The sequence below is a fragment of the Malurus melanocephalus genome, unplaced genomic scaffold (genome assembly GCF_030028575.1).
Source record: "Malurus melanocephalus ecotype Western Australia unplaced genomic scaffold, MMel_1.1 scaffold_23, whole genome shotgun sequence".
NCBI lineage: Eukaryota > Metazoa > Chordata > Aves > Passeriformes > Maluridae > Malurus > Malurus melanocephalus.
This window is the reverse complement of record NW_026623255.1, coordinates 1,860,852-1,876,820: the sequence shown is the minus strand read 5'-3', so window position 1 is coordinate 1,876,820 and position 15,969 is coordinate 1,860,852. Positions and strand designations below refer to the sequence as shown.

At 38.0% G+C, this 15,969-nt stretch overlaps 1 protein-coding gene across 2 annotated transcripts in view; it reads left to right on the top strand.

Annotated features, from left to right (window-relative positions):
- CDK19 (cyclin dependent kinase 19) overlaps positions 1 to 15,969 on the top strand; it is a 121,714-nt gene that overhangs the window by 94,778 nt on the left and 10,967 nt on the right. For both annotated transcript variants that reach the window (XM_057390182.1, XM_057390183.1), the window contains exons 7-11: positions 7,924 to 8,067; positions 8,330 to 8,399; positions 9,576 to 9,648; positions 13,683 to 13,780; positions 15,296 to 15,374. In XM_057390182.1, the coding sequence (XP_057246165.1) occupies positions 7,924 to 8,067; positions 8,330 to 8,399; positions 9,576 to 9,648; positions 13,683 to 13,780; positions 15,296 to 15,374 (464 nt within the window). The remainder of the gene's footprint in view (positions 1 to 7,923; positions 8,068 to 8,329; positions 8,400 to 9,575; positions 9,649 to 13,682; positions 13,781 to 15,295; positions 15,375 to 15,969) is intronic.

Below are 15,969 nucleotides of genomic sequence, written 5' to 3'. Positions count from 1 at the left end.
AAAACAGGAGTTTTTCTTGTGAAAGCTGGTKGCATAAAAATTTTACCCTCACTGTACTGTACAGTAATGAAGGYTTTTAATGTGCACTTTTTCCTATCAAATCTAAAAAGTTTGCTCTTAAAAGTTGATTTTGGCTGAAAACCAAGTGCCTGCTATCCTAACAAGATGCATAATCTGGTGCAGAGGAGTTGTTTTAGCTGATCCATCAGTTTGATCTTCAGGCATAATTATTTCAGCAATATCAACTGAAACTTTCAGCATTACAGCGCTGATTGAGTAGAATGACTGGTTTTCAGGACAGGTGTGATTGCTTCACAAGCTGACTTCTTGTCAATAGCTGTGACTGACAGCACAATTACTCTTCATGCCAGATTATTTCATGTGTTATCTAGTGAAGTTGCTTAGAATTACATTGGAGTGATTGTGAGTATTTTATTAGAAATACGTGTAAGGCTGAAAACCTTAGAAATAGAAACATTGAGGTACAGTAAAGTAAAAAACTCTGGCTTCTCCAACGGTAAAAAATGGCTTCTCCAACGGTACTGTCTAGGAGGCAAGGCTTCTTCTGTTTGTTCCTCTCCATTAACTGAAATAAAGTGGGCATTAAAGCTTTAATCACTTCTAGAAAAGACTGTCATGGCTTGTGAATTAGAACATTCCAGGAAAATACTCTTCACAGATGGTTGTTATAACTGAACCTACCAGATAGCAGGGCTTTTGCTCACCTCATGTTAGCTCTGAAGGTGTTGACATATCGGACCTATTAAAAAGTTGTAATGGTTAAAGACACAAGCGAAGTGAGAGCACACAACAGATAATAAACTTACTTTCCTCCTTCCTTGGCATGGAGCTCCACTGTATGAAAAAAGCTGGTTTATTAAAATATTTTCATTTAATTAGAAAAAGAGTGTTCTCTTTTTCTATATATTCCCTATATATATTTTCCCTATATATTTTTCTATATATTCCCTATATAAAATAGAGTGTTCTCTATTTTATATATTCCCTTTCAAAGAATATATACTGTGTTATTTGCTATTGTTAGTAACTTTTTTCGTATGATTTTATGAAATACAGAGCTGTGCATATTTACTGAAAAGCTTTGTAAATACTGTTTTACCTAACAGTGGCTAATCTTGCCTGTTCTTAATTCTTTCATCATTAGARGAGGAAATAGTAACGATTTCTGTGTTAGACCTGCCTAATACTTTGCTGTATAAGGACTGGTGACCTTTGCAATAGGTTTCCATACKTCCTTACTTGCTGCAGTTGTTTGATATTTGGTAGAGGGAAGTAGCCCTGAAGCTGCAAAGCTGCCTTTTGTTCATCCATTACATTCCTCAGACTTCTGAAGAATTGTCACTGGAAGGACRTTTTTCTTTTTACCCTTGTTTCCAAGCAAAGCTTGACAGCTTGCCAGAGACCTCAGAGGTATAAGAATGGCTGTTGCTGAAACAAAAGTAGCAGTACATTCTTTACTAAATCTTGGAGGTACTGGAGTTGTCATAAAAATAATGTTCCTCTGCCATCTTCAGCTGATCTAAAGACTTAGGATTAGGGGAAAAGCAAGGCTGTAACATACTTTCCATGCCAGAATTAAGCTCTTGTCCCACTGACCTAATTCCTTGCCCTGAAATGACCACCTGAGACTGGACCAACCCTCAGCTTCTGGAAGAACTGAGGAGAAAAGAAGGTGAAACCAGCACTCTCTTCTGCTTTGTGTGACCATCCCTTTATGGTCTCACAGAAGTTAGCTGCTCTACTGCTAGCTAATGTAGTAGATAATTTATAATTTATACAGCAGTAGTCTTGGAGACTCATAAGTTAAAGAATTGCTGATGGAAATGTGGTATATAGGATTTGGGGGTGGTGGGAGCAGAGAGGAGTGTTTGAGAAGATGATCTCTGAAAGTCCTTGCCAAAGCAGTATAATGTTGGTAAAGGTTTAATTCTCAAGGTGCTGATGTTGGTAAAAGTCGAATTCTTGTGCTCTGTGGTACAATTGTTGGTAAGATTTCAGCCATGATGATTCTTGTCTTCAGGAATCTGCACATGTTAAATACAAGGTTTCATAAAGAACCATAAACCTGGAATTTCCAAATTCTTGGATATGAAGTTCTGTAAACTAAGGATTAAGTTCTTTAACAGGATTTCACTGTTTGAAATCATATTTTTGCTGCATGAGAGGACTACTTTGGGCCTCTGGTTTTGTTGCCACTCCCTGCATTAAATCTATTGTACCTGTGTTGTCAAGCTTAGCACAGTAATTTAAAGTCTAATGTTACAAGCTAGATAATGTATCTAATGCATAGCAGAAGTCTGAAATCATATAATCCAGGATCTTCATTTAATGGTGTACCAAGGAGTAGAAATTTAATTTAAAATATTTTGACAACCTAGAATACCTCTGTTAAGAGAGGATTATGAGGGCCTGGCCCATTAGAGCATTGCAGAAAATGGCAATTGATTTAACTGAACTCAGAATTTCAGTCAAGATACTTTAAAAATTTTAGGATTGTGTTAATTGAAATTAATTACATTGTTAGTACAAACATTAGAAGAAGGCAGATTAGTTTAAAAGGTTAGGATGAAGGCATWCAGGTAAAAAAAAAGTGAGGATAATGGATCTCATTATCAATTTGAGTTAGTATGGTTTTGCAGTTAAAAGTTTTGAATTATCTTGACATTACATCATGGCCCAGAAGATAATGCACTTTTATTTCAAACATGGTTGGCTGTYTGTGAATATCCCTCAGATTAATGGGAGGTGTTGTTTCTGTCTGCAGAACAGTCATCTTTGTGGTTTTACAGTGTAAATTATTCTTCAGTCAAATTCTGTTGAGATGCTGTTTGCTACAAATGGGTCAACATTGCCTCACATCGGAGTGACAGCAAATTTCTGACCCTTGGCCCACTGACACCATTTTTCTGCTTTCCCTTGAAAAGCCTGTCACATGTAAATGTTTGACCCGATTTTCAGTTCTCCACAGCAGGTGTCAAATTGAAAAGGCTAGTAACCACTTTCTCAACCTTCTGTTTTGCTGACTAAAGTTTAAATGAAGTATGTAAAAATTGGGACCTTAATGTATGAATGGGAAGGTATTTCCCTTGTGTCTGTGTGTGATAACCAAATGTAACAGGCTTGTTCTGTTCACCTTACCAGACCAAAGAAATCCCTCTTTAAATAGATATTAGTTTCTTCAATCTAATTTCTAGTATTAAAACCAGCATCAAAATTAATAAACTCTTTTTCTGTAGTATCTCTCKGCTCCTTGATCGTTCTGTATAAAATTCCAGGTAAGTCTAGAATATGCTGTTGTGCTCAGCATAAGAAATGTTAGATTTTTTTAGATGTTACACCTTTTCATAAGACCAATTTCAAATTGRTATTTGAAAAAAATTAGACATTCTTGCCTGCACAGGCCCTTTTCAGCTTTCCAGTCTGTTGATGTCCTTGCCTTGATTTGAAAGTTTTACAGCATTTTACATAAATGCTGTAGCTCTTAAAGGCAGCTGGAAGAGYCCTGTTTGTGCCAGTGTCTTGCTTTTGGGTATCCTGGTTGTTGCATTWGCCCTTGGGAGGTGCTGAGAAGCTGTGTTCTGCTGTCTGTCCTTTCACTCTTCACTGCCTTTACCAGCATTCAGATGTGTCCTAGACTCTAGATTTTGTKCTCAAAACAGCAACAGGGGAAAAACAGTTTGGTTGAGTACTGATGCCATTACGCTAAACCTCACTATTAATTCCTCAGATTGATTTCAGCTAAATTGATGTTTTCCAAGTCTTTACTTACTTTYTTTAATAGAATTTTGGTAAAGAATTCTGTGAAACTAAGAGATTGTTTATGTATTTCTGTTCTTGGATATAACTGAGAATCATGATGCTTTTTATCTTGGATTTTGTCCTGTGTTCAGTGAAAAGTTTTGGTTAATGTTCATGGGAAAAGATGTTTCATTTTAGGAGTCAAGGCTATTGCTTAATGAATTGTTTTATTGTCTGAAACATTAATAATATTCTTAAAGAATGTTTCCAAGATGCTGGAACAAATACAGAAATGAGATTATTGTGCCACAGAAGTGGAAGAATACACAAGCATTTCTCTGCTTAATCAGCCCTATCATTGAAACAGCATCCCTTTGTTCTCACTTCTTGGCTACAGTGCTGAAGCAGAGCGGGATATGAGGGATTTTCTCAGCTGACCTATAAAGCTAGTAGACTCCCAGGTTTAAAAACTGGGACATAGAAAGCCATAAAAATATTTTAATCATCTGTGCACAGAGGCATTTATATAGGAAGTCTGTTTGCCAGTCACAAATGTCCATCTTAAAAAAACTAATTTTTTTCTCTTTATAAAATTATGTAGTACTTGAGAAGTGTTGTAACAGTGGAAGGATATTTCTCTGAAGTGCAGTTTTGAATAGAACCCGAGGAAGTTGTTTGATTAAGAGTCACTCCCACCCCTCTTTCCAGAGCCAGGGAAGAAAAATGACTTGCACTTGGGTCCAGTGTAAACTTGGGGGAAGTGAGGAATCTGTAGGTCTTGGGTGTGGAGTAGAGCTCCAGCAAAACAACACAGCCCAACAAACAGCAAAAACCTTTTACCATGGATCATTCCTGAAGCCTAATGACACTAGAGGAGACTGCAGTAAACAGAACCATCTTTACAGGCATGGTTGTGTTACTGTGGTAAACTTACTAGGATCCTCCCAAGACATCAGATGGGAAAACATTTAGTATCCAGTGCAACCCTGTAGGACCATTGTGTCCCAGTTTTTAGTAGGTCTGGGACATAACAAACGGCTCAGGAGCAGTGAGGCCACTCACTGTCTTGATCATTAATAGAGGGGAGAGGAGAGAAYTAATTGTTGAATAATTTTTGCCACTTTTGCCACATTTTGGTGTTTGCTTTTAAAAAAGGCTTTGTTTATAATGAAATTTTTATACAACATTATAAGAAGCTCCTTTTGTGCTAGAGGCYGATGATGTGCATTAGCCTAATAACACACTGCACTTGAAAAACACTACTTGTGTGTTTTCAGCTTTGCTCTGTRAGGGCCCACTTCTGAGAGGTAGTATATGTTGGAATTTATTTGGAATAGATGTAATAATTATTCATTTTTAAGGGTCATGAATGACAAACTGGCACTAGACRGGGATTTTTTTCCATAGTTAGACCTAAAATTTGTATTTGGTTGACTGCTATCAACAGTGTAAGAGATAAATACCTATTAAGAYTGTATATATTTATGAAGCTTTTAAACTTGCCAGAATTTAATGAGGCATTCCTGCTAGAAAAAATGCCACATGTGGTAAATTATTATTGCAAATTATGAATGTTTTTTACAAAAAACTAACAAAGGGGCTAGCAAATCTTGGCAGAAAAACAGTAATTGTGAATGGTTTCAATGCATTCCAAGGATGTGTTCAAGATCAGGTTAAATAAAAAAATTCATGAAGACCCTGACCTGCTTGAGCTGCATGGTTGCAAGGCATCTTCCCTCTATTTAATCTTTGCTTACAGAAATTAAAGTTTGAGGTTTTCTGTACTATGTCTTTTGAGTTACTTTGTATTAGTTCTTTGCAGCTGAAGGATATCTGGCAAGCAACGTCAAGGGTTGAACCAGCATATGAACTACTAGAGAATATAACAATTGATCAGAGTTACARTGTTCTCATGCTTGACTTGCCCAATAATGCTGTCCCACAGAAAATTGTGACACCAGCTTGGGAGTTCCCAGTGTTTATACAGATGTAACATCCAGTTGGTACAATGTCTGTCTTTCTAAATTCTCCAAGAGTTTAAAATGCACTGTCTGTATACTGTATAGTGTATCACCTGCACTCATACAGTGCAGGTGATAAAGGAGAAACACTTTTGAAGTTTGCTGTGTCACATCAGGGGGATTTCCCAGTTTAGCTTTGCTGTCAGGGAGAATACTAAATTTTACAACCTTTTTTTTTATTTTCCTCCCCCAGTAAAAGGGAAAGGTCACTCTGGATAGAGCAATAATGAATGGAATAATGAGCAGTGGCCCAGCCTCTCCCTCACAATGTGATGGACAGTGAGTGCTGCAGAAAGCCATGTAAACTAAGAGAGCTGCAATGCTTTTGGCCTCTAGATAAGTCATCTCCAAAAGGATTTGCTATCTGTTATGAAATGAGTGAATAGATACTGTTAAATGAAGATTCTGTTCTTCAATTAATAAGTAATTTCCTTCTGGAAATTCTGGAGTACATAATTTATGCCTACTACCTAGGCAGCAATTATGATTAATATGCTTCATTAATTGCTTGAACAGATAGAATCTCAACAGCTAAAGATCTTGTTTTCTTGCAGATAAGGCTAATAGGAAAATCAAAGGAAGATAAAACCTTGAGAATGTGWTGTAATGTGTAATGCACAGAGCAAGTTATACCCTGTCAAAACTGTAATGTCTGAAAGAAACATCAGATTTTTCTGTGAGGGAGGTGGGAAGAAAGGGTTGTATATTGGGACCCCTCAAGCTCCACACCTGTAACATGGTGGAAATGGAACTGRTGTGTTTTGGCAAATAGAGTTTGGTGGCTCATTTCTTTATTTCTTTCAGAGGGAGAGCAGTGCTTTTTCTTAAGGACGCCCTGTGTCTCATAGGCACCATGGGCCAAATGCCTGCATTGACAGCAAGTGGGGTGTTGAGTCTCAGATTAGTTGCAACATGCAAGAGACTTTTCTTGGTGTTTTCTTCAGTCTGTTTTAATAAACTGAACTCTAAAAAACTGAAGCATTTTGTATCTCTTTGACTTCTATGTTGAAGGTAAATTGTTATTTGTATTTATTCTGTTTAATTAGGAAAAATCAACAAAGTTTCCAAGGGTCATCTAATTTAACTTCAAGTACTACACAAGTCTCCACACCCTTTTATTCAGCAGACTAAGCTTATTATTTGTCCAATCTCAACATCTTTTTCCAGAGTTCTATCCCAGTATCCCAGACACCTATTTATCAGTGTAGCAAAGCCTTAAATATKTTTTTTGTTGTTTTTTGACTGGTAACAACTTTCTTCTCACTGGCAAATTCGCAGTTTCATTTGAAAATGGATAATAAAGCATTTGGGTCATACAGAACACTAACATGGGTGGTAATGAGCAGTAACTAAAATGAATACATGTAATCTGAAAAACTATTCTATTCTAAATTAATGTGCTTGTCCACAATAGCTTTAATATAAAAAAAAGCATTTTGAGAATTTTATAAAATAGAATTTGGTTTTTTTTTCTGTCAGTATATGGAGTCATAGAATCATTAAGGTGGAAAAGACCTCTAAGATCATCAAGTCCAACTGTCAAATATAATGCTGTTGTTTTCTTTATGTACATGAGATGTAGATGAGACAGTYAAAGTATTGTTGCTGTGGGAGTCAGTAATCAAGTAGGATTTTAATTTTTTCAGAGCTTGCTAATCACTCTGCTACACTTAATTAAAATTAGGATTTTTTTTCTCCATTTTAACTAGCTTGCACCATTTGGTTAAACATGAGCCATTAGTCTTTTCCTTCTTAGCATTTATTTGGTTAATCARTTATCTGTTTGGAATTGTTCTGAAATATGTGGTAGAAGTATTATTTCCATGTATCTTTGTGGGTGATGATCTTTGGTCAGTTGAATGCACTCTAAGCTACGTTGTAAGCAAGTATTGTGTAGGTTTCTGCCGTAACTGTAAATGTGTTAAGTGCTGGACTGCCATAGTACAAACTGGATTTTGAGCCCCTAATTTTGGTTTAAAGAAAACAGATTTTGCCCTTTTAAATTTATTCTATTAATGCATAGTTTTAAAATATGAAACATTTTATCTTACTATTGTTATATAGGTTGAGAAATTGTGCAGAAACAAAAAGCAAAGCAATTGAGTACAGTAAATTTTCATGCAWTATCCCCCTTCTTTTGCAGATATTTGGGCAATTGGCTGCATATTTGCTGAACTATTGACTTCAGAACCTATATTTCACTGTCGCCAGGAGGACATCAAAACAAGTAATCCTTTTCATCACGATCAGCTAGACCGCATTTTCAGTGTAATGGGATTCCCTGCAGGTAATTTATTTTCATTAAAGCAGCAGACAACACTATTGAGTTGTTTGTTGTTTTTTTTTTTCTAAAGGAAATTACTAGTTGTTTGTATAGGTGCAAAGAAACTGTCAGTTTGATGGATCTGTAAATGCTGACATTTAAAGAACAATAGCACTGGCCAACAAACAGGAAGTCAAACAATTGCTGTAGTTATTTCTTCTTGTGTATTRCTTAACCTGCATGTTCAGAATTGTAAATACTTTTTATTTTTTCCACATTGCCAAAGATAAAGACTGGGAAGACATAAGGAAGATGCCAGAATATCCAACTCTTCAAAAAGATTTTAGAAGAACAACGTAAGTGATGATAATGTAGCAACAGTTCATTGAGTGTGGTTGGGGCAGAAATTGTCTCCTACACTCTGACTTTTTGTGGAGGGAATCTGGAAGTATTTRGGTTCTAACACTGTGACGGCTGTCCTGTTTGGATTAGCTGGTTTACTGGAACAGTGTTCTCTCCTTCAGCTGCCTGTTAAGAAAATCAACAGAGTGGCCTTCTCATTTCTCTAGGAGTTGTCATAAGTGTCCTATGGCAGGCACAGACAAACGAGCGTACTTAACCCACTTCTATTACATATTCAAGATAACTTCATTCATTTTGTSTGAGAAGAAATAGGGAAGCACTGGTATTTTTGACAAGCAGGTATGTGGAGACTGCAATGTATGGGACAGAAATTTCTATTGAAGGTAACAGGTTCAATAGGTTCTGATGCAAAGCCTGCCTGGCATCTGAGACTCTTCTGCTTCTACTGTTTCTTAGTGCTTTGGCTAAATTAGTCAAGTGGTGGKAATAGATCAGAGCTGGTAAGGAGCCACATGGACTCCTTAGASTAAGGCAGAGAACATGAATTTGGGAGTTTTGGATTCTGTTTCCAGCTCTGACATGGATTCATTACTCTGGCTTTACACAAGAATGAAGCTTATCTGTGCATAAAGTTTTTCGTTTGAAAATGTCTATAGATAACCTCTGGAGTTATAAATTAAAGACAAGGCACAGGTCATAAACATTCGGGACATTTCTGAGCTTGGGAGCTGTAAGGGCTATGGATTTCTGCAGGTTGGGGAGACAGAATRGCAATCTAACTGCTCTGCCGAGTTSTAACTGGAAACAACTTAATAGCGTAGATATTGAGCTGTGACAGACTGCTGAACGCTTTCTGTGGCAGAGCTGCTTTAGAAAACCAAGTTGTGTTTCTGTCATGGATCCTGATTAACAGCTTATCTATATACTATAAAAGCTGTGTGTTTCATGAAAATCTTTAATCTTTACACAGTTGGTAGCACTCCTGTTGGTGAAAAGCACACTTTATATGTGCATCTGCTAGATAAATATCTGACATGTCTTCTGATAGCAGTTCTTTTTACAGTTTAATTGCCGAGGGTTGTTAAATGTTTTTGCGGTCATTTGATAGAGTTCTATGTTTTTAATGCACTATTATTTCAGACACGACTTTCTTTAACTGTATTTTTCAGATATGCCAATAGTAGCCTCATAAAATACATGGAGAAACACAAAGTCAAGCCTGACAGCAAAGTTTTTCTTTTGGTAAGTGCAGCACTTGAAAATTGCTGTGAGGACAGGAATGAAAYTGCATTTCTAAGGATAATAYCTGTGTCTGTTCTATCTCATTCTAATGAACAATGTTAAAGAAAACTATTTATCACTAACTGGCCATTTTTAAAATGTGTTTTCTTCATATACGTTTATGTGGAGAGTGGGCTTAAACTGCTTGTCTTGAAGATCCAAGAATCTTCTCTAATTAAGATATACAAGGCACTTGTATACCCAGCCTTACCTTTAGGTCTGCTGTGCAAAGGGAGTCAGTTTGTGTTTTGATTCTGTGTTGCTTTAGAGAGCTAAAGATCACCCAAAAGCTAAAGTTTTGTGAAGAAAGGGAAGAGAAAGGGAGAAATTAATTTCCTATGGTAATTTGGTTTTCTTTTTCTTCCCTCTGACAGTATTCTGCGGATGATTCAAAACAAAATTCCTAAAAATATGTTTGCTGGTTGCCTAGTTGAGTCATCCATTGTAGGCCAACACAGGGTTGCTCTGTCTAATATGGCATCATTACTGGATGCCTCTGTGATGACTTAGTGCTGTCTAAATTTAGTGATGAAGTTCAAAGTGACTTTGCTAATGCTGTGTGCAGGGAGCTCTGTAATGAGGCTCTTAGTGCAGCTTGAGTTTCAGTGGTCTGTTTTCAGTTACCAATTCAGCACAGCAGACATCTCTSTACATCCTGGCAAAGATTTGCTCTTTGACTCCTAAGTAGCTGCTGGATGATGACACAAATAGCTGTGGGAACARAATAGGTTGGTCCCAAGTGGGTGGAAAGGAAGAATTCCCATAAGAAGAGTGAGACTTGAAGAAAAATGAATTAAAATTTCTTAACTTACTTAATTCCACACATTGGAATCACCTGGAGGGTGGTGAGTCTAACTGAAAAAAATGATAATCATAAGAGACAGCATTAGTTAGCACATGAATTCCCAAGTTTTCCTACTAAAAGTGGAATCCACCAGAAAATCTGCTTGCTGTCATATTAGCTTATATTGCTAATTCATCAAGGCTGGGCACTAAGTTGAGAGTCTTCTTGGGTGTGTAGGCTGCTTTTCCAGGAGGTAATACTAACCAGGTCTCTGAAGAACAGCAAAACTAACCATACTTGGCTGTTCTTTCTGAACATTGGGAAGAAGACTTAGTTTKCTAAGGAAGGAAGTTTGTTAGATTTTTCTCACAGTTAAAGGGGTGACTGAGGGTGGTTGAATGATCAGCCACACAGATAGAGGCTGATCTCAAATAGGCAAATCTCCCAGAGCTCTGAATAAGAATGCCCAGGAGTATGGACAACCTTCCTGATACCTCACTGCTGTACTGAGGATGTTCATGCACCTAAAAATTGCTGCAGCTGTGCTATGACAAAGAGGCTCAGTACCTGCCTTATCTTGTCAAAGATCCAAAAAATCAGATGATCTTGAAGGAAAAGTGTGCATTGCTCTCCCAAATCAAGAGAYAAAGAAATATGTCTGCTAATGAGTTTGAAGGCACATGTATTGTGAAGCAGGCTGCCTGAAACTYCTTGTTCATATCCAAGGTAGTTATTTTTATGAGGTAGCCTCCATCTTGCAGGGTGACCTCTGAAGACATCTGCTTTGTAGCAGTCATTGATTGAGACTGTGCTAATGAGTGCAGGAAGTGTGGTGCATGGGGAACAGATGGCATCAAATAGATCAGTGCAGGATAGCAAGTGACTCTTGACAAAGAGAACGATATTATGCCATTCTGCTGATTGACATTGAATGATAATGTCTACATGAAGGGCAGAATGTTTTCCATTCAGGAAGAGGCATCTGTTCTTGCTGTCCTGGAAAAGTTACAAGCGTGGTATTCATAGCTGTCATGTCAGGGCAGTGGAGCCTGAGAGTGAGCGAGCTTGAGACCTGCTGGGAAATACGAGATTTTGATGTAGTCTCATTGGTTTCCTATGTTATGTKAGCAGCTGCTGCCTGGAAACAAAATTGTCTCCAGACATTTTTTTATTTATTTTCCCAGAAGCTACAGATAACCAGACTTTCTCAAAGAAGTTGGTTCACAGTAGCATCACTGATAGGCAAGTTATCTCGCTTGGAGAGATGTTGTGTGGGGTATTACTTGGAATGGGCAAGCTGATTGTATCCTCAGGAGTGAAGCAGGAGTACCAAGGGAATGAGCAGATCATTAAAAGGACCAAGATACCTTTAGGTCTTCCATTGCAGTACRTCAGCCTTACCCATGAGTGACAAAGAATACAGGTCATCCTTGGAGGCCRGTTGTGATGATGGTGTTATATATGGCAAAAAACTGGAGGAGCTTTCTCTTRAGTAGTGCTGCAGCAACCAGGTCTGAGGGAGGAATCCAGGGGCAGAGGCTGATGTCCTGTTCTCTTCTGTCTTCATCTCTTCAGTGATGACATCTGGTACCAAAGATCRGGAGTGGCCTTGTACACAATATGCATGTTTGTCTCTGCAGTCACTGTGGAGGAGCTGGGAAATGGGCATAACCTGTAATAGTGGCAGAAGCTGCTCTAGCTAACAAAAATTTTACACGTAGGGAGAGGTGATTTGAAGTAAAGATACTGAGTACCCARCTATGGTCTATACTGTATTGTATGAGGTCACTGTCTAGAGAGTCAACATCATATTAGAAGTTCAGTTTGTGTGATTAGATTCACAGGAAATGTAGGGTTAAGAATTATCTGACCACACAAAAATGCAGTAAGTAAATATCCATTCAAGCTCACCAGGTGTGTACAGTGCAGGAATATTTTGAGGTGTATTTCTAGGCAAGCAGCAGAAATCAATTTAGGAGCTAGTTGAAAATGAACTGATATGGGAGAGACAGCCCAAATGGCTCTGTTTTGTTGTCAATCTGTTGAGGTCTGTGGCCCATAAAGTATGTGAATAAGGAGAGGTGGGAAGGAAATGGCAAAAGTACAGAGAATTTTGAGACCTTATCTGTCAGGCAGGGTTAACTACAACTATTGAGAAATATGATTTCCCTTTATTTCCTTTCTTGAGGATGGTGAGTGCTTTTATGGAGGCTTTTTACTGTATATATAGAATATAGACTTGTATGTCAGGTTTTTAAATTATTGGAATGAAAAGCCCCAAATACCCATGCCAAAATCACATTCTTTTGCTGAATATCCAGGCAGTTTTTGTTGGAGGCTTGAAAGATAGAGTTTGAGCTGAGATGTCCTTTGCTGAAGGAATTTATTTTCATTACTGGCTTGAATTAAGAGAGTATTRTGTGAGAGCAGGATACTGTATAATGTAATTTGAGCACCCAAATTTCCTGCTGTACGTTTATCAGAATGTGATCAATAAGTAGCTATTTAAAATGGTGTGATATGCCAATCATTCCTATTTTACACTGCTAATATATTGTAATCCTCTTTTATAGCCAGCTGCAGTCAAAAGCATTCTGGATAATAAATTTGTGCTTGTTTTCCTCCTAGCAAGGAAGAAAGGTTATAGGAACCTCCTACTCCTCTTTCTCATTTCAGTGCCAATTAGAGTGGGTTTGGGAACTGCATTAGTAGCAGAGTGCTCTGAATCTGGAATGTTGCCAGTGCAAGAAATGAAGATTAATAGTTTCCGTTCCTAAAGCGATATGGAGAATCCTGGTCATGTTCAGTCCATTCTGACACTTTTTTCCTTTTGTGTCAGCAGTGCACAACAATATAAAACCTATGCATGTACCACAACACAAAGCTATGCATTTGCAGTTCATAAATGATGGTTTATGAACCTTAAATAGCTGAATTTAGCATTGCTTTAGAGCAGCTGTTCAGCCTGACCAATTAATATTGCCTGATACACTTAACTTTTTATTACATGAGAAGTACTTCAAAACTACAGTTATTTTGATGGATGTGCAAGGTAGTTCTTGGGAACTTCACTRAACAAGCAATGCTAACTTAGGCTTGTCTGGACAAGCCAGAAATAATTTAGCAGTCTGCAATCCAAGACATACAAGTCATAGTTTAAAAAATGACAGTTTGATAAGCTTTTTGCTATTTTCAATGTTATGCTTTTCAGCTTCAGAAGCTTCTTACTATGGACCCTACGAAGAGAATTACCTCAGAGCAGGCTTTGCAGGACCCCTACTTTCAAGAGGATCCTCTGCCTACATCAGAGTATGTATTCCCTCTTCTGTGCACATCCGTGGTGATGTCTTTCTGCTACATGCTAAGAATCCCTGAAATGACATGGCAGCCGAGAAATTAACAGATACTTACCTGTGTCCACAAGAAGTAGCCGCTCAGGCATGCTCAGTAGAARCTACAAGTGTAGTACAGAAGTGTCTCTGTCTACTGGTGCCAGAACTGAGTGGTCATGAAAAATAACCCAGTATCACACTAGTGATGTAATTTGGAATGTACTACCAAAGCCAGTGACAGCATTATTGCACTRTTTAGAGAATTAATCTCTGCCCTCTTCTATTCTGCCTTACAAAGCCTCACAGAGCTCTGTTCTCCATGGCCTGGTTGATTGTGCCTCTCCCTAGGAATGGGACAGTTCTCTGACCTACAGSCCCTTTCCATGCCCTCTTTCACAAGGTAACAGTGTGAAAAAAGTGAAGAAATAAATGGCTGCCTAAAATCCCACAAATCCCTTGTTCAGAAGGCTTGAGTACAAAATTGRTATCTCTGTATCATGAAAAGTTCAAATGATATATTCAATTCCAGCTGGCAGACCTTGTCAGTTTCTCTTCCCAGTTTTTTTGGRAACATGGCAGTGCATAGCATTATAATCTGTACGAATTTGATGCAGGTAGATTTCTACCTTCGCTTTCACTGTTTTCTCAACTAGCAGGCAACACTAAAAGGAGGGAACAGTCACTGGAGTACAAAAGGAGTCTGGTTGAGACTAGTTGGGATTGATTTAATTTCTTTTTCTGTTTGAAAAAATCAAACACTACATAGCAGCAAGATTAGGAACTGTTTACACCCTTTTAAAAATCACGTCACGTTAATTGTATTCTGAATGTTGGCAAAGAAATCTAAGAAACTGATACTGGCCAAGATCTACCAGTAATTTTCTGCTTAGTGTTTATCTGATGCTATCCTGTGCAGAGCTGTAGCTCCCCATGGATTACAGAATAACATTATGATAAGGTCTCTGCCATAAAMGTTAAGGAATGTTCCAAATTCCATTGCCCAGCTGAATTTCAAAGCAATCTTTTTTCACTAAACAAGACCTGAGAAGCTTATTGAAAGTATCTCTGCAGCTGTGATTGGCAAATATATTGAAGCCTGTTGTAAGCCAAGGCAGGCTCATAAGACACTAATACTCTTTGGATCAGTCCCTTTATTCAGTGAGCCATACATGTTCCAACTGGGTGTTGTGGAACCTCTGACAATGTGTTTGTTCATTATTCTGTCTGGATCAACAAGTGGTCGTTCTGGCATTTGGACATGTTTAACCATGCCTTGATTTCTAAATGACAGCCTTGTGCCAGCAACGAAGAGATCTGATATTACAATCAGCACCTATCTTGGGTGCTCACATTGCCACTCACTTGTGGAAACAGGATTCATCAAATACAAGAAATGAAGTTGTGTTAYATGCACTTGGTTTTAACATAGCATTAAGTAAATGTGTGCCATATGTACACATTTATGGAGTGTTTACTGTTTGCTGTGTTTCAGTGTGTTTGCTGGCTGTCAGATTCCGTACCCTAAAAGAGAATTCCTCAATGAAGATGAACCTGAAGAGAAAGGGGATAAGGTATAATAAAATCTTTGTTTGATTGGATTTTTACTTTCAAGGATGCAACGAGAAAGCATCATGATGCTACCCAATGAAAACTAATGAAACATGAAAAGTTAACCAAAAATGTGTTTCCAAGGCAAGGCTTCTTTGAAACTTTTACTCAGACAGTTGAAAAGTATCAGATGACTTGGGGTGTCTCAGGTGGTATCACCAGCATGGTTTGCCCTGATCTGTGGGGAATGAGCTGTTTTATCAGCAGTAGCCTTGCTGTCATCTGCTGTCATTCCAAGAGGACCTTGCTACCTCCTYCAGCATCACATGATGAAAATACATTGTGAGCACATGAAAAGAATGGCATTTTCATTGTATGACTGGCATACATCCAGCCATTTGAATGTAGATTGCTGTTGGGGTCTCAAATAAATAGTGGCAGCCTGCTTCTGGCACTACATCAGAACATTTCATCCATCTGCACACAGTTTCCTGATCATGTTTTAAGGGCCCTCAGACAAAGGAGTAATAAGGACTGTGAACTGTTCTGGTAGCAACAATCTGCTCCAAACATTTTCTTTCCCATAGCCCATAGACATGGGTGAGAACTTGTTTGTGT